This window comes from Mercenaria mercenaria, chromosome 6, assembly GCF_021730395.1.
Source record: "Mercenaria mercenaria strain notata chromosome 6, MADL_Memer_1, whole genome shotgun sequence".
NCBI lineage: Eukaryota > Metazoa > Mollusca > Bivalvia > Venerida > Veneridae > Mercenaria > Mercenaria mercenaria.
Window position 1 is genome coordinate 1,964,590 of NC_069366.1, and position 18,501 is coordinate 1,983,090.

Below are 18,501 nucleotides of genomic sequence, written 5' to 3' on the forward strand. Positions count from 1 at the left end.
AGTAATATGTTGAGATTCCGTTTAAAATTTCTGAGGATCATTTAAAAATCATGTTTTACAGTTATTACACATGACTACCTATCTAATCAACTCAATTACCACTGTCGCAATATGTCTTACATTTTTCTAAATTCTGTAACTTTCTGCAATAAAACCTCTATTCAAAATTTTACATTATTCTACTTTTGTAGTGGCAAAATTATCATGAGAATTAATACTCCAGACAAAAAAAAATGACTGCAGAAGCCACTGCACTACTCTACTGCAAAAACCAAAATCACAATATAGAAGCATTCTTTTATTTCCTCCAATAAATGGAGGGTTAATTTTTTTTCTGGTGAGCAATCACTAAAGGTCATTTAATTTGTTCCTTCATGTAACAGATACTTAGTTGACTGAGCAATCCTCCCAAATGTACATCCCTAATCACAACAGATATTAACCTTTACCCCGCTAAATTTCTAAAATGGACGGATCCGTCATTCAATTTGGGCAGTACCATTTATTATTTGAAGGGGTGTTCACTGAAAATTTTCTGACTGAATAGCGAACAGTGTAGACCATGATCAGCCTGCACATCGATCTTGGTCTGCACATGGCGCAAAGGCAGCATCACTTGCCACCAGCAGGCTAAAGGTCTAGCAATAAATTGTTTAGAATTTATCATGTTCGTTGCCACAACAACTGTCCAGGACAATAAAGGAGAATCTATAGGATCCATGTAGTCTGAAACATTCCACTCAGTTCGTAACTTTTACCATCTTCTTTACTTTGTTTCAGTTTTCCCACCATTACCACCCAAATTCCCCCATTCTATAGCACTGATAAGACTTAATTTCAAAGTGGAGAACTTTTATACTAATAACTTCTCTTGTAGTGAAACATGTTACTGGAGCCAATTTATAGAGTTTTCAAGCCGGTGGCATTTATTAAATTACTCATAAAGTGAAATCGAATGAGCTGCCAGCTTAATGGAATACATTTTTTTCCCGCTTTTGAACAAATTTCTTATCAGATAGACAATTCTATTTCTATATATCCTGTGACAAGAACTTCAAAATAGAAGTTTCACTGACATCATAAAATTTAGGAAAATGTAAGACATAGAGAATAAGTGTTGTAATAATATTAAAACACGGCTGGATTTCAGTGATTAGATAAGATAAATAAAGCAATAAACATAATAATAAATAATATTTGGTACTAAAAACAGATATGCACTCTTACCGAGCCATAAAATATCGGTGTAAAATGTAAAGCTTGCTTAAAAATGTTTCACATTCTTGTCTTCTACCACTGGCATTAAAAACATATTTACACTGAATTATGAACAAATTAAAACATTTACAAATTATCACCAGTGACACTGTATCATCATACCAACACACAGTTGATATATCAAAACTTTCATAAAAAAAAAAAAAAAAAAAGATATTTATTTAATGTGTTAAGCGAGCAATATTAACAGAGGGTATTTCCAGCCATCTACCTTAACACATAAGCAGTGAGGTTCAATAAGAAAGCATCTATTGTCTGGATATATGTAATATATCTCATTTGGGATGGTGGGTTGTAAAATGGTCCCTTCATTTCAGTATTTTGCAAGTCATGAACATTAAGAAACAAAAATTTTCAGAAGTTGCAGATCGAGAATACTGAAGAAAATTTAAAATCTGACTTAAAATTGTTACAGGGACAACATGTGATATTCATGGTTTTAAATGTTCCAAATTTTCCTGAATTCATTTCACCTGCTTTTCTATTAAAGTGAGATATGAGAGTTACTAGGGTCAAACAGATCCAAAACTGACAGCGACTGTGGTTTAAGTCTTTTCAACTATTTTTCAAATTAAATATCCAAATCCCACTGACCATAAAAATTTGGTAACTGGTTCATTATAAACCCACCTCCAGAACTGAATACATTACAAATAACCGACAACTTCTTCTGGACTAAACTATCAATCCTATAAACACTATCAGCACTGCGAATCACTATCACTCGCCGACATTTTTCGAAATTTATTTCCAGCTTTCATTTCTGAAATTAACGACTGCCGCATGTCAATTCCCGCTACTGGATTTACAGCTTGAGTCTGAGTTCTCATTTGCACATTTTGTGAAGTTTGTACGTTGTACGCTTGTGTCTGTTGTATATTTTGGTTTGGCACACTGTAAACTTTTTCCATCTCCATTAGTTCAGCCTCCGAGGGTGGAGGTGGAAGATCTGGGAAATCACCCGCACCCGCACTAGCTTGCTGAGTAATATTTGCACAGTTAGACTGACTACTGGTACTATGTTGTGTCAAAGATTGACTATTTTGGGGTGGCTGACTATTCATTGTAACAAATTTGGCATTTAAACTATTGATGACATTACTATTGCCTACTGGATAGTTCGGTGTAGTTACAGGCTGAGCATATTGAGGAGTAACAGGAGCAGACAATGCACCTGGACCGTAACCAAATTGTCCCCCCTGACTTTGTCTATTCATTTCTTGTTGTTGTCGAGCTTGAATGCTCTGTTGTATTTCTGTGAGTTCAGCATAAGCGTGTTCCGGATTTGATGATCCACTTGCACTCCGGCTTCGCCGATGGTTAGACTGATTCTGCTGATAAACCGGCTTAGCACTAACTTGCGGCGGGTGTTGAGCGTTAGCACCAGACTGCGTGTTCAGCTGACGAGGTGGAGAATTCCGATACTTCTGTAATACTGATGAATTCGGGGCACTGGTGATGGAAGAAGATCGTCTGACAGGAGGCGGAGGTTTGGGCGTATTGAGTGAACTCCGACGTGACAGTTGTCCCCCCTGAGCAGATACAGGAATACCTATAATTGACAACAAACATGTATTACGAATGTACCTAAAATCATATTTAGATGAAAAATAGCAAAATTTTCACACAAAATTATTTTCACACTTCGGGAATTACAGCACGACTATAAAGCACACCAAATACAGACAAGCATGCTGGTAGACTCACTACAGCAAACATAGAGTGGTTACAGCACATCAAAACATTTCAGTCTAAAGCTTTTGAAATGGTTTTACAAAATTAAAGAGGATACACGACACACATGCTTGTATATAAAACCACTACATTGTAAAATTAACAAGTTAGTAAGTCAAACAGTTATCAAGGAAAGACTTAGTCGTGTTGCATTTATTCTATTATCTTTTATGCACATCCAATACCACTAATTGAGTTATCAGAAATCCAACCTAGAGCTAGATTGCATAATATTTTAACAAAGTGGAAAGAACAGATGACACTGCAAGTTAAAGAAAAATATAGTCACACTAGCAATCAGTCACATGATAAAACTGCACATGCAGATTTCATGGCGTATTTACTCATTTTTACTAATATCCAACAAGAGCTGTTTGTAAAACACATATACCCCAATGAGACCTGTCCGAGAAAATGTCCAGTCTGAAGCATGCCACCTAAGCAATTTTCTGAGTTACAGATCATAAGCAATGCTCAAAGACACTATGACTTTGCCCTCTGGTCTACTGACCCCCAAAACAACAGGCATTATTCATTAAGTTTGACCATTACAGGTGCAATTGTTGCTAATTAGAAAGACAGACCTACTGATCCCCAAACAACTAGAGAGGACTATTAACTATAGACAATCACCATATGAAATTTAACTTCTGCAGGTCAAAACTGTCCCCTATTTTTTATAAGAAAATAAATGGTCTACAGACATACTAAACAATATGTGCAAAACGTCTGCTTCACAGGGGGCTTCATAATTTCTTGGTGACCCTGAAATAATTCCAACCCATCCCCTACCCCTACAAAACATTCCAGTAATTAATGACTTGACTGACTCTCAAAGCAATAATAATATGGATGGCAACGATGTGAGTGTCTAGAACTAATAGCTAAAGAAAATACAACACAAATCTGACGTGTCTGTGCAGTGGTGACTATAACAGCTGTGTAAAACTTCTGAAAAATGATATGCTTGAATGACAGCAATAGCTATGAATATAAAAGCACTGAACAGATAAATGTGGTAAGGAAGAATAACTCCAATTACCTTTTTTTTCAGGGAAAAAAGTTTCTTGTTTCTTCAGAAGTACAGAGAAATTAAACAAAATATTTGTTAGGATTATGGTAATTTTTAGGAAATACAGTCAACCCTGTGCTAAATACCACCAGTAAACAGAAAGCATCTGGCTTTAACCTAGGCCATTGAATTCAGTATCAGTGTAAACATTTACGGTTCCTTGCATGCTGGACAGGATTTTCTCATGTTTTTGCCAATGGCTGTAATTTAGGAATAAATGCATAAATTCATACACTACCATAATAAAATAGTGCTGAAAAGGAAAGTATTTATTTTAGTTTATTTCTTCTACATTGAAGAATACGGCATGCAAGAAAAATAATCTACTAGTTTAATGTGCAGATGGAAATATTGGGCTTGAGGGTAGCTGTTTTGCGGGTAGCTCGGCTTGAGGCTCTGCTGAGTTACCATAAAACAGTTACCCTCAAGCCAGATAATTCCATCAGCACCCTAAACCAGTGAAAGACTCTTATAATATTGACTTCTAAATACTCTGCATTTTTTGTCTCTCCCAAGCAGGGTATTTAAATACAGGTTTGACTGTATATGTTAAGGATTTTAAACAACCAAGAAAAAAAAAAAAAAAAAAAAATTCACAAAAAAATCTGGGAAGAAAAATATGACATGCACAATGAGAATGTGTATTTCTAAACTACAAACAAAATAATCAACTCAAACACATGCCTGCAGTGGATGCTGGACGTTTAAACTGGAAAGCAGCCTTTATCATGGGGCTATTTCTAGGGATTGTGAAATATTTCTCTTGCTCTTGTCTACCATATTCTGACTGACCTGTGTCAAAGTAATCTGTAAGCAAATATATTTACAACATTTACTGGCATTACTAAGGTTCAGATTTTATAACTGTACGAGTATAGGTATGAAAGATTCTGGTTTTGTATATCAATAAGAGTCTGCAATTAACAATGTTTGGCACACTGAAATTTAACCATAAGTTTGACATTAAAGTTCAGAAATTATTTGTTAATCCAATTTTCTGAAGTTTAAAATCATGCATACTTTTTGTAAAGTGTGACACGCTACCGCACAGGGATTTCCTGTACATACAAATAGGCATGTACAAGTTTTAACCTATATTGCATGAAACCAGGTTCTAGATTTCCTATTTCTGTTCAAGCGACTGAATTCTGTTCTGGTCCACAGTGTAACGGTCATTTTTTCCCAAGTCAGTTTTTTCCTCGGAGAAGAAATCAACCAGTTGGTTTTTCCCCCATTGAAGAAACTGACTGGGGAGAAAACCGGGCTGTTATACCAGTATCTAATCTGCATACAAATGCTATGGCCAGGAAATCATTCATAAAACATGTGACTGAAGTCTAGGCTGCCAGTGGTCTGCCCACCTTCGTAACGTGACTGAAGTCTAGGCTGCCAGTGGTCTGCCCACCTTCGTAACATGACTGAAGTCTAGGCTGCCAGTGGTCTGCCCACCTACATAATGTGACTGAAGTCTAGGCTGCCAGTGGTCTGCCCACCTTCGTAACGTGACTGAAGTCTAGGCTGCCAGTGGTCTGCCCACCTTCATAACGAGACTGAAGTCTAGGCTGCCAGTGGTATGCCCGCCTTCGTAACCACAGAACCTTTATCTCTCTAATTCTTGTTTTGATCTCTATTTGAGGAACAGACAGACAGACAAACTTTTCAGTGGATGGGATAAACAAGCACAGGCATGCTAGCAAATCAAAACAGGTGAAAGCTAAACTAGTGTATCTTGTGACAGCAGATTGCACAGTCTCGACTTCACCCCACTCAAAACTAAGGTGCATGCAATCTATTTACACTAAAGTCACGCAAGTTAAAAAACGTGGTTCACAATAACCTAAATGGCTCACATGAGTAAAAATTTCTTATTGTTTTAAACACAGGATATTGTCAGATACACAAGAGCTGTCCGTAAGACAAAGGGGCATAACTCTTGTCAAAATTCAAATCAGAGTTATGGGGATTGTTTCACATGGTGAAGACTTTGAAAGTAAATAATATTTTAAATTCAAGTCAAACGTTTTGATAGTAACAGAGATATCTGACTTCATCAAAAACTTTAACCAATGGCGACAGTGACACCGACCCTGGTGTGAGTGCAATAGCTGTACTTTTTCTTTCTTTCTGACCCTAGTTTGATATACTGAGAAGAGAGGTAACAGAGCCTTAAAAGTACAATACTGGTATACTGGTCCATTTAAACAGGTGACACTTTTGGTCAATTTACACAGGTGACACTTTAGTATAACATATTGAGATTCTATCTAATATCTGTAATATAGTGCCAGTAATTCTTTCAAAGTTTTGTTGTCAGTTTCTTAAAATCAGATGCAACAATTTTGCCAAGAGGTCTTATTCAGATCTCAACTAATTTTTCAGATTCAAATTTTATGCATAAATAAAAGAAGAGAACAAAACAGAAACAGACAACATATGATCACAATGCTTAAATGTGAGAAAAATGAGAATACTAACACAAGATGATAAATGACATGAAAACTCATGCTTCTGTTCATCACAGGCAGAACAAGTTACGAATAAGAAAAACAAACGCTTCTGTCTACAGTTTTAAAATTGTATGTGAAAAAATAGTCTGAGTAAATAAATCTCTTTTTGAAAGAAAAAATTTAAAGTCCAAAGCCGTAAAACTCTATAAAGCAATATAAGGACAGAGTGCAAGTTACTATATTGCTCTCTGTATACTATATACAATATTTGTGAAGAAACCTACCACCGCTAGCTATGGTGTCCTCTGACACTGCCGGAGTGCTGTTCATTGTACCGTATCCGCTAGAACTGTTGAGAGACGACTGACTGGCTTGGGTACTGTCTGAGTATGAACATTCCAGCGCTGCTGTGCTAGCCTCTAATTCCTTAATGGCAGCTGCCAGCTCTAACGAATTCTGCTGTATCTAAAAGAAGCAAAATAACAAAAATATAAATATCTCACTGTTTCAACAAGTTCCTTATTCAGTAATACACAAAGGCCTGGGATTTAGTCAAAATCCAAAAGCATGAATATATACAGTCTAAATACTTTCAACAGACTGATACAGGGTAATTCTGGCAGTAGAAAGCCTGAAATTAGGCTATTCCTGAAAAATCCCAGGCCCTACATTATTACACATTCCAGTTGACATATCTAGAACAGCAAAATTTCAAAAATATCTCGTAAGAAAACTTAGTCATATCATCAAAAGTACACAAAGTCTATTTGTTTCTGTGAAGATGTACTAATATGTATCTCACAAAATTCTGTTTATACACATAAAAATCTTAACAGTATAGATGTATAAAACATGCTATGGATAAAATTGTTTTGACATAAGCTTTCAGCAAACCATTTTTACATTAAACAGACATATGTGCACCATTAACAATAACATAATTTTATTGTATCTTTATTTTAAAAGTTATTTATGTTTGTGAACCAAAATTCAAAAGAAGACATAACATGTGAAATCCTTGTTCTCGAGGCAACAAAAGTAGATAAGCTACCAGTCAAGAACTACCATAAAATAAATCCTTCATTAAAACCGAGTATGATTTCATACATGCCACTGAATTATTAATTTAGAAAATACTCTTTTTAAATAGACTATTTCTATAGTAAATAGTTTATAAAGTTTAAATTACAACAAATAACAATTTTTTTTATTCTGGATAGCAACATTACAGAAACTATTGTAAAGATTTTAGAAAGTACAGTCATAATAAATGTCTGAAAACCAATTAAATCCGCCATTTTGTTTTACGTTGCCACGGAAACACAACTGCTGCCATTTTGATCAAATATTGAAATGTTCATAAAACTCAGATTATGAAAATTCTTTCATTGCCTTGAATGATTTAAGAAGACCTAACAGACAAAATGATCACAGGAACATCACTGCCTTTCCTTTTAAAGAGGAAAAACAAACAAGTCTAAATCATATATATTCAGGTGATTAATTATTCTCACAAATGTCTAATTACAACAAAGGCAAAATATACTGCTCCAATCAAACAAATATTGCCTTTCTGCAAAATTTATCTCCCACCCAACCCAAAACTTGTTCATTTGCTTTGAAAACTGATATCTGGTAATTCACTTCAACTGATCATTTTTGCTTTTAAAACAACTTTCTGGTATTTTTGCAAAGAGAATTCATTTATATTTTTTGCAAACAGAATTCAATAAAAAGAGCTGATAAATATGACACAAGCAGAATAATGAATGATGGGTCACAATTTTAGACTACAGCATTACAACAGTCATGCTCACTATTTTATATCCCCGGTAAGACTTCTGTGAACAAAACAAACATATTGTCTCATCTTTAGTCAATTATTGTGCAATTAAATAATAACCATGCTACAAAAACAATAAATAAATTTGCTAAATCTGAGACTATCAAGTCTATAATCAAATAACTACCCGTTAAACAAATACGGGAAACAAAGGGAAAGGGTGGAATATTATTGTACAACTGTCTATAATACGGGAAACAAAGGGAAAGGGTGGAATATTATTGTACAACTGTCTATAATACGGGAAACAAAGGGAAAGGGTGGAATATTATTGTACAACTGTCTATAATACGGGAAACAAAGGGAAAGGGTGGAATATTATTGTACAACTGTCTATACTATATTACAAATCCTATGCAAATCTTGGGGACCAATCTCAAACTACCATTCAGCTCAATTCAAATTTTTATTTCTTTAATTTTTTTTTAACTGAATTTTATGGAAAATCCCTAAGAATATGTAATAACGGTTTTCAAATAAGCCACTAAAGGGTTCCCTACAACAAGAGGTATGGTGACAACCTTAACTCCTAAATCTAACAATGAAAAATATTCTAATATAACAAAAGTAATTGGGTATTGTTCAATATTAGGATCACCTGAAATATGAACGATTTACGTCAGCAAGAACTTGAGTTACTAAGAATGCAGTCTCCGTCCGTCTTAAGACATCAATACCCATCTCAAATATTAATTTTACATGTCTAGGTGTGTAATGATTCAAAGCTATTTGATTAGTTATAGTAGTGGCAGATAAATTAGCAGGCATTTATTACTATGCGTATGAATCTCTTTCATGTTTGCAGACAAACTGAAAACAGCATTGCCAAAATCTACTGTGACACTACTGTAATTGACAGAGTACTGATAAATAAATCATTTTTTGATAGTTATTACTTATAAAACACTTCAACGTTTTTCAATTAAAACCACACAAAAAAGTTAAATGTAGAATTCACAGTAATAAATTTATTTACTACTAAATCACAGACAGGACACTATAGGACAAGGTATTACTAGACAAAAGTATGGAAAACTCACAACAGTTTTAGCGTGACCATTCAAGAAGGATGACTTTGTAAGTATTCCAGTATTTAAGTCAGTCATAAAATAATATGACAAAACTAACACTTCTTTGATATAAACTAACACTTCTTTGATATATGTATGTAATGTTCCCTTTTTTGGACACAAATGCTTAGTTTTGAAATCATAATGTATGGTTAAAAAAATAATTCATCATATTCATAGATTTGAATACATGTACTTGTATTATCATCCCATATCTTCGTTTTATTTCTTTTTTGGTGTTGTTTTAAAATGAGCACACTAACAATGCCATCCATTCTAGATCCACAATATAAATTTGCAGTAAAAAGTTCTCAGTGAATTGTGCTGATATTTCAAAAGAAAGCATGTCTCTTGCCTTAGATTTCCGATCGCCAGGAGTGAAATCGCCGTGCAGAGCAGCTGTGTAATTATCTAGGTCGCGTATAGCCTCGGTTAAGTCCATTCCATCAAGCTGTGTGTTTCAAGGGTGAAAAAGCAAACAACAGTAGGTCAGACATAAGTTTTGATGAAACAGTAGGTCAGGCATAACTTTTGGTAAAAACAGAGGCTTACATGCAAAATGATCAAATTTTAAAAACAGGTATCACTCACAGCTGACAGATCTTCCGGGAATTTTTATCACCAAACCCCTGCTTCTGATTTTTTTCAGTCTTAAAACAGTCATATATACCAGCAAGAAAGTATATGAGCCGCACCATGAGAAAACCCACATAGTGCATTTGTGACCAGAATGGACCCAGACCAGCCTGCGCATCCGTGCAGTCTGGTCAGGATCCATGCTGTTCGCTAATGGTTTCTCCAACTGCAACAGGCTTCGAAAGTGAACACCATGGATCCTGACCAGACTGTGCGATGCACATGCTGCTCTGGATCTATGCTGGTCGCAAATGCACTATGTTGGTTTCCTCATGGTGCGGCTCATTTTTGTATATTATTTTCATGAAATTGCTACATGTCATAATATAGGTCTACTTACGAAATTACATGAAAATTGCTTCAGAATAAAACATGCAGATTTTTTCTAAAATTTTGTTTAACTTTAACAACAAATAATTCTCAAGACATGCAACAATTAACAAGTATCTGCTTCTAGCTAGAACAAACTCCAGTTCCGATGCTGCATTTTCAGATATGGAAAAATCTTTTTTGCAAGACGAGGAGAGTATATCAGCTGTGAGTGACAGTCCACTAAGCATTACATACACAATAAAGACTAAATGCAGAGCACACAAAAAAAGGTTTTTATAGTCATGCTATCAAGCATAGTAATCATGTAGTCTAGGTCAGTAATATATTAAAGACAAATTCATTAGTACTAACGTTAGATAAGTCATGTTTGCTGTGAAGTATTATATGCTAAAAGTTAAAGTATCAGTACTCTGTGTGGAGATATGTTTCATAAAATTAAAAGCAGGCCCCTACAGGGTTACTAAATAAACACTTTTATCTAAAGTTAATGTAAAAACTATCTAGATTTGTACACTACAGTTTTCATCCCTATAGAAATTTTCTCCAGCTTCAGAGTTGTCTTCTTAAACACGGCAGACCAGGGTTCATCATTTCAGCATATAATTATTACTTGTCCACTTACCTTGGGATTGGCGGCATTTGGTTCGAAAGGAGGATCTCGAGTCGTTGGCGTTTTGTCTGTATCGCTATCCCCACCCTGACCTTGCACCTGGATATTCAGTTCATTCAAATTTGCATATACCGGTTGTTCACCTAAATAAAATGAAAACTTTTCATTATAAAGTCAAAATAACCTATTGTTGTAAATATAGAAAGTTATATTCTAATTACTTGAAAGTGACACTAACTATCGACACAAGAAGGTAATTAAATTTATTTGCTAACAACAGTACTATATTCTGTAAGATATCAGCCCCCTAAAAAATCATGTTTTGTTTGCAAAATGAGATTTCTAAAGTCTGAGAAATACTGCTGCCAACTGAAACTAAAAAGTGATCAAGAAGCCTCCTTTACAAAAGGTTAAAACATTACATACTACAGTCAACAATAGCCATGTACAGCTTCAGTGTATTGCACAGTAAAGTTTTGCACTATGGCAAACATTCTGAAGTAAAACTGTGCGACTTACGTGTGCTTTCTGAGAATATAATATGTATCAATTAACTGATGAAGCTATTTCTTGCACTATCTACACTTATACATTCTGCTAATGTTCGTTCATGAAATCATCACATACCTATAGATGGAGGAACTTTAGGTGGTGCAACTGCCCTAGACTTTGGCTTGGGACCCAGGGGTGGCAACACAGGCTGCATTTTTGTGATAGAAGCCGACTGCCTTGAGTATGGCACTGACATTGTGCTATGAGGTCTCTCACGTTTAATCACAGTAGCATCATGTTGATCTTCTGGTTTTGAGACCTCAGTAGCACCCTGTTGTGGCGGCTCGAATAGCTGTGAGGACAATGCTGGTCTCGAATGGGTTTTCTCGTATGCCGAAGATATCGTGTGAGGTCGACCAGGTTCAGACTTCCCTCCTGCAATTGGTGGATTGGGCCAATTAGTCCACGTAGATGTGGCCGAGGGTGTGTTCGGGTAGTTCTCTGATGGCGTAGAGGGAGTCGAGTCCACCTCCGGAGTATCAGCATCCTGACTGTTACTGTCGGCAGTCTGAAGCCAAAATACAAGTCAGCTTCAGACAAATCAGACTGAACTAAACGTATAGATGCAGAAATATCTTCCTTAACCTGGACTTGAGCTATCTTACAATAAGGTAAAAGAACAGAGCTGATTTTCGAAACTAGTCCAACACAGCAGCTTGGTTATTGGACTATTTAAGGATCTGTGCGCAGAAACAACCCAAACAGTGCTTTCTTGCCAGGTGTCAGACCTCTGTTTCATGACCTGCACCTTATTTCGTCTGAACAGAAACTGTAAATCTTATCTTATTTATAATGCAGGTAACAGAGCATCACAATCAAACTGACTGACACAGATCCTTTTCTACACTACATTAATGATATTGATGTAAAACCTTCGTGAGGTCAAGCTGTATTAAGAAAGCATACAATCTTGGTTGCAACCTAAACCCCATGTGAATATAGCAAACACCCTGTAACAAAAAGCTTGTATCAGTGAGACAATGCAGCTTATATTCCAACAGTCTGTTATTGAACGAAGCAATTATTGCCATGCACTAGATATTGCAGAAGGATCCAATATACTGAAAACCTAGGAACAATTTCGTACTTTTGTTGTCAGCAAAAATCACAAACTTAAATGGTTGTGATTTGTCGCTAGCAAAATAATAGCGCTATTGTATCACCATCAAGAAAGTGAACATTAACAGTCGCGATGATGTAAATCAAAGGAAAATGCAAATACTGTCGTCGTGAACATTTCTTACATTTATGGTATCTATAAAGACTGAAAATTATCTACAGGGTTAGTTAATATAGGTATTATTCTACCATTCTTATGTATAATATTAACCTTTAGCCTGCTGGCGGCAAGTGATTCTGCCTTTGCGACCAGTGCAGACCAAGATCAGCCTGCATGTCCGTGGTCTGTCCTGTTCGCTATTCAGTCAGTAAATATTCAGTGAACATCCCCTTCGAATAATAAATGGTATTGCCCGAATCGAATGATGGATCAGTCCATTTTAGAAATTTAGCAGGCTAAAGGTTTAAAGCATGAATAAATGTCCAATTAAAGACTGTTTACCTGGGTTTGTAAGCTGAGGGAGGAGGGTGTGGTCGGTCGCAGGAACAGGGTATCTTGTGATGTAAATCCTGAGTCCTGTGATGATACGCTTGTTAGGCGTACGCCTGATCCCAACAACTGAGCTTGTTGCTGCAGAAATATATCACAGAATTTTAGGACTTACCGTATTTTCCCGTATTAACGCCCCCGGGGGCGTTACATTTTCCAAAGAGGGGGCGTTTATTTGAGGTAAAAAAATAAAAAATGAAAATTTTTACAAAACTTAAAAACATCGTTCAAACTAGCTGTAAAGTGTTTCTGTGTTGTTTAATCCCCCCAAAACGTAATTATTTGGCATCCAATTTAATGCAGTGTGTCTTTTATGCATTTAAATACGGTACCTCGTGTATTCCATGTCTGGCTTTTTGACACGCTCGCGACACTACACATTACGTCATGACCCAAACAGCTGTGTACTCCGATAACATTTTCCTTAGTACATGCGGGTAGCTAATTGCGCAATACACAATGTCAATGGTTTGACACGCTGCTGTGCCTGCTTTTAAATTAAAAGTTCTAAAAACTGCCGAAGAAAAGGGTATATCGTAAACACATTGCTGCAAGTTTGTTTAAAGTCGGCAGGAAGCGTGTGCGCGAGTGGTGTAAAAACAAATCAAAAATGTATTTACCGTTTAATTTTCTGTTACATACCGTACTTAGTACAAATGTTTTGGACTTACGGTACATGGATTGTTTAAAAGTGTGTTTAATTTTTAATACATTGGACTTTAGTACTGTAAATTACTTATTATGTGGACTTATAAAAATGAGGTAGGTGATTTTTTCCCGTTCTTGTTGATTTTTTTCCCTCCAAAATGGGTGGGGGGCGTTAATTAGAGGGGGGGCCTTAATTCGGGAAAATACAGTACATAACAAAACTTGCTTCTCTATCAAAAAGACTTATTCTCTGAAATACACCATAGTGCAATAGGATTTACATAACAAAAGCGCTGATGCCAGAGGTAAGTTAACAGATGGTAAGATTTACAGAAGTGATGTCATTTCCTTTTTTGCAATGATTCTTTAACAGAACAGTACAAATACTATTGCTATCTTTACAAGACTGCAGTTTCTGTTTCATAATCCATTTTCCATCTTTTATATAATTATGTCAAACCAGCTATTGGTAGACATACTGCCCCAATGACTGAGAAATGTCAGCCAATAAAACAAGAGCTGTCGGAGGACAGCAACGCTCGACTATTCAACAGCCTTGTCAATTGAATGAATACAAAAGTTGAAAAAGGGGCATAATTTTGTAAAATGCAAAGTAGAGGTATTGAACCTCTGTACTGCATGTCATATCATGACAGTGAACAAGTGTGTGAAGTTTCAATCCTTTCCAATTTGTGGATACTGAGATACCAGCTTACATACAAAACTTAACAAAAAACTGCTAAGTCAAAGGGGCATAATTTTGTAAAAATGCCAAGTAGAGTTATGGGACCTTCACAGTGCATGTTAGATCATGACAGTGAACAAGTGTGTTAAGTTTCAATCCATTCCAATTAGTGGGTACTGAGATATCAGATTACATACAAAAATTTAACCAAAAACTGCTAAGTCGAAAAAGGGGCATAATTTTGAAAAAAAAGAGAGTAGAGTTATGGGACTTGCTTAGTGCATGTCAGATCATGATAGTGAACAAGTATGTGAAGTTTCAATCCATTCCCATTAGTAAGTACTGAGATACCAGCTTACATACAAAACCTTAACCAAAAATTTCTAAGTCGAAAAAGGGGCATAATTTTGTAAAAAAGCAAAATAGAGTTATGGAACCTGTGCAATGTAGATCAGTTCATCACAGTGAATAAGTGTGTGAAGTTTCAATCCATTCCCACAAGTGGTTACTGAGTTACTAGCTTACATACAAAACCTTAACCAAAAATTTCTAAGTCAAAAAAGGGGCATAATTTTGTAAAAAAGCAAAATAGAGTTATGGAACCTGTGCAATGTAAGTCAGTTTGTCACAGTGAATAAGTGTGTGAAGTTTCAATCCATTCCCACAAGTGGTTACTGAGATACCAGCTTACATACAAAACCTTAACCAAAATCGGGACGCGGACGCGGACGCCGACGCATGGGCGAGTGCAATAGCTCACTATTCTATGAATAGTCGAGCTAAAAAACAACAGTTTCATGCATTTCAATAATAAGGCACCAACAAGACCTAATATGACCTTTGATTCCCAAGTGTGACCTTTGAAATAGGGTCCTGTGTCATGTAACAATACCATATTAGGGGAAATATTTCTGCCAAATACAAAAAGCTGAATATATGTATCTTAAGTTATGGCCTAGACAAGATCTTATAGAACCTATGAAACTCCTAGTGTGACCTTGACCTTTGAAATATGAACCGGCAGTTTGCACTTACAAATATGTGTCACTGAGGCATATATTTCTGCTAATGGAAAAAAACACTGCTCCATACATGTCAAAATTACAGTCCAGATAAGCTTTAAATGGCCTTTGGCCTGTACTTGTGATCTTGACCTTTGAGACATGAGCCTGGGATTTGTATACGACACGCCATCTCACTGATGTAAACAATTACCCAGAAAGAACAAAAAAGACTCCATAATTGTCAGAGTTACAGTCAAGACAAGCTCTAAAATGACATTTTATCTCAAGTTTGACCCTGAACTTTGACATAGATATCTGGATTTGGGCCTGTCATTGTCTCATTCAGGTTAACATTTTAGCCCATTACAAAACAAGAGGGCCATGATGGCCCTATATATCCCTCACCAGAGTTGATCTGGCCTATTGACCTAGTTTTTGACCCCACATGACCAAGAGACCATGAACTTGACCTAATGATCATGAAGACAAACATTCTGACTAAATTTCATAAAGATTTGATTACAACTGTGGCCTCTAGAGTGCTCACAAGCATTTCCTTTGATTTGACTGGTGACCTAGTTTTTGACCCCACATGACCCAGATTCTAACTTGACCTATATATTATCAAAACAAACATTCTGACTAATTCTCAAGAGTTTCAAACTTAAACTGTGGTCTCTAGAGTGTTGAAAAGATTTTCCTTTGACTGGCCCAGTGACCTAGCTTTTGACCCCACATGACCTAGAGATCATCAAGACTTACATTTTGACAAAGTTTCATAAAGACTGGGTCAAAAATGTGGTCTCTAGAGTGTTCACAAGCTTTTCCTTTGATCTGACCTACTGACCTAGTTTTTGACCCCACATGACCCAGTTTTGAACTTGACCTAGAGATCATCAAGACTAACATTTTGACCAAGTTTCGTAAAGATTGGGATCACAAAAATGGCCTCTAGAGTGTACACAAGGCAAATGTTGACGGAAGAACGGAAGATGCACGCTGGACAATGGCCGGTCACAATAGCTCACCTTGAGCACTTTGTGCTCTGGTGAGCTAAAAAGACTGCTCCATACAGATCTTATGACCCAAACAAGCTCTAAAATGACCTTACACCACTGTGACCTTGACCTTAATGACAGGGACCTTTGCTTTCAGGACATCATTCCATCTCATTGTGGATAACATTAATGTCAGATGTAAAAAGATTGCTTAAATCATGCATGTAAGTTAAGGCCTTGACAAGCTCTAAAATAACCTTAACTTTGTTCAAGTGGGCTCAACCAAAATTATATGACTGACAGTTGCCATTCAGAATTTATATAACAAATCTTATGTAAACTGTGGAAATGAAATATATGGAACTGAATTATCAGACATTGTTCTGGATTTCTGAGATAGGTATAAAAGTTTCCTGGAACACCACAGGTAAATACAAATTTAGAAACTTCACACAAGGCTTTGCTTGATGTGATGGTGGGTGGAGTTGATAAATGCTGTTATTACTATGGTAGATAGTCTGATGAGGTAATACAAACTGGATGATATAAAACAGAAAGAGCATGCCAATCTACCATAGAGAAAGCAATCAATTCAGAAGATGCACAAAAAAAAAAAAAAAAAAAAAAATACTAAAGAGGCTGTGTTAGAGGCTGATGATAAATTAGACTGTGATGCATTTATGATCAAATATATCACTGCCCAAGTACCAGAACAATGCATGTGCTTGTTTATATATATAATTTTAGAATGCTTATGCAATTCTGCGATGATATGTAAAATAATACTGACATGCTAAAATCAAAGAAGTATTGTACCATATTTCTCATCTATTATCTAACATCTGTATACTGCAGCAATGCAACAAGATGAATTCTTGTTATCTAAGAATGCAGAATTTATCTGCATAACTTGCAGATACTTGCAAAGTCTGACAGGAAAAATTGCTATTTATAGACTGATCGTAAAAAAGCTATACTTTTTACTTGCATAGAAAACTGGGTAGTAAGCGATAAAAATTTCCACGATTCATAATGAAACTTATGACTGGATATTAACTTTAAGAGACTGAATAATATACCTTGATTAAAGTGAACTATACAGAAAGCAATCAAATCACATTTAACCAATATAAGCTTGTTTTGTTGTAACTTAAATGTAATCTTACAACAGTATTTCAATTGTGTACTGGCAGTCAATTTACCTAACAATTGTTTTTTTGATTTTATTTGGATTTTGGTACAAATCTATTTTTCACAAGGAACTGTCAACTTTGCCACATGCAACAGTGAAAGACGTTCAACATGTGACCTCTGAACTCTACTCCCTTGTTCATAGGAGATAACTCCTGAAGCTATTAAAGTCCTATATAATTACTTCCCTTCCCACCCAAAACATAGGTTATGGGCTAATTTAAGTGAAAAATATTAACAGGTTGTTTCTTTTCTATAATAGCAGCCATTAACAGGCCCCTTCCTCTCAGAAATTTTTTTTTTAAATCGTGCAGTTTTCCCTATAATTTACTTGACTTCCCCTTTGCCCAAATACCCCGTGCTATTTCTTCCCCAAATCACAGACCTGGGCCCCTTCCCTTAAGAAAAAAATATTTAAAAAAAAAAAAGAAAATATCATTTAGGTTGTAGGTAGACTACCTTAGTAAAAGAGACGACAAAGCAGGACAGTAAATATGTGAAGTCTGTATTAAAACCAGCGAGTCTTTAATATTATAACTATACCAGAAATAAAGCATAAATCATATCACATCTTAATCTAAACCTGTAAGATGAATGTAGGTCTTAACAAGAAATCTTCTTAAGTTAATTTGCATAAGAAACTGTTATATAATAACTCCCTGCAGTAACCTGTCTACATCAAACCAGACATTTAATTTGCTATGCAAGAAATACAGTGCAAACAAGGAAGGTCTACTTCCTAGTTTTCTTCCCTTCTGTTGCCTTCGGTTAAGTATCCTTTGAATAATTTC

General features: G+C 35.8%; 1 protein-coding gene across 6 annotated transcripts in view; it reads right to left on the reverse strand.

Annotated features, from left to right (window-relative positions):
• Window positions 1–1,097: 1,097 nt before the first annotated feature.
• Window positions 1,098–18,501, reverse strand: part of LOC123549745 (protein MTSS 2-like) — an 88,922-nt gene continuing 71,518 nt past the window's right edge. For 2 of the 6 annotated variants that reach the window (XM_045338068.2, XM_053544962.1), the window contains 7 exons: window positions 13,137–13,265; window positions 11,651–12,083; window positions 11,036–11,166; window positions 9,800–9,895; window positions 6,816–6,996; window positions 4,769–4,891; window positions 1,098–2,830 (listed from right to left, as the gene is read on the reverse strand). In XM_045338068.2, coding sequence (XP_045194003.2) covers window positions 1,980–2,830; window positions 4,769–4,891; window positions 6,816–6,996; window positions 9,800–9,895; window positions 11,036–11,166; window positions 11,651–12,083; window positions 13,137–13,265 — 1,944 coding nt within the window. In that variant the 3' untranslated portion in view covers window positions 1,098–1,979. The remainder of the gene's footprint in view (window positions 2,831–4,768; window positions 4,892–6,815; window positions 6,997–9,799; window positions 9,896–11,035; window positions 11,167–11,650; window positions 12,084–13,136; window positions 13,266–18,501) is intronic. The other 4 variants (XM_053544966.1, XM_053544965.1, XM_053544963.1 and 1 more) reach the window with 3 other exon arrangements.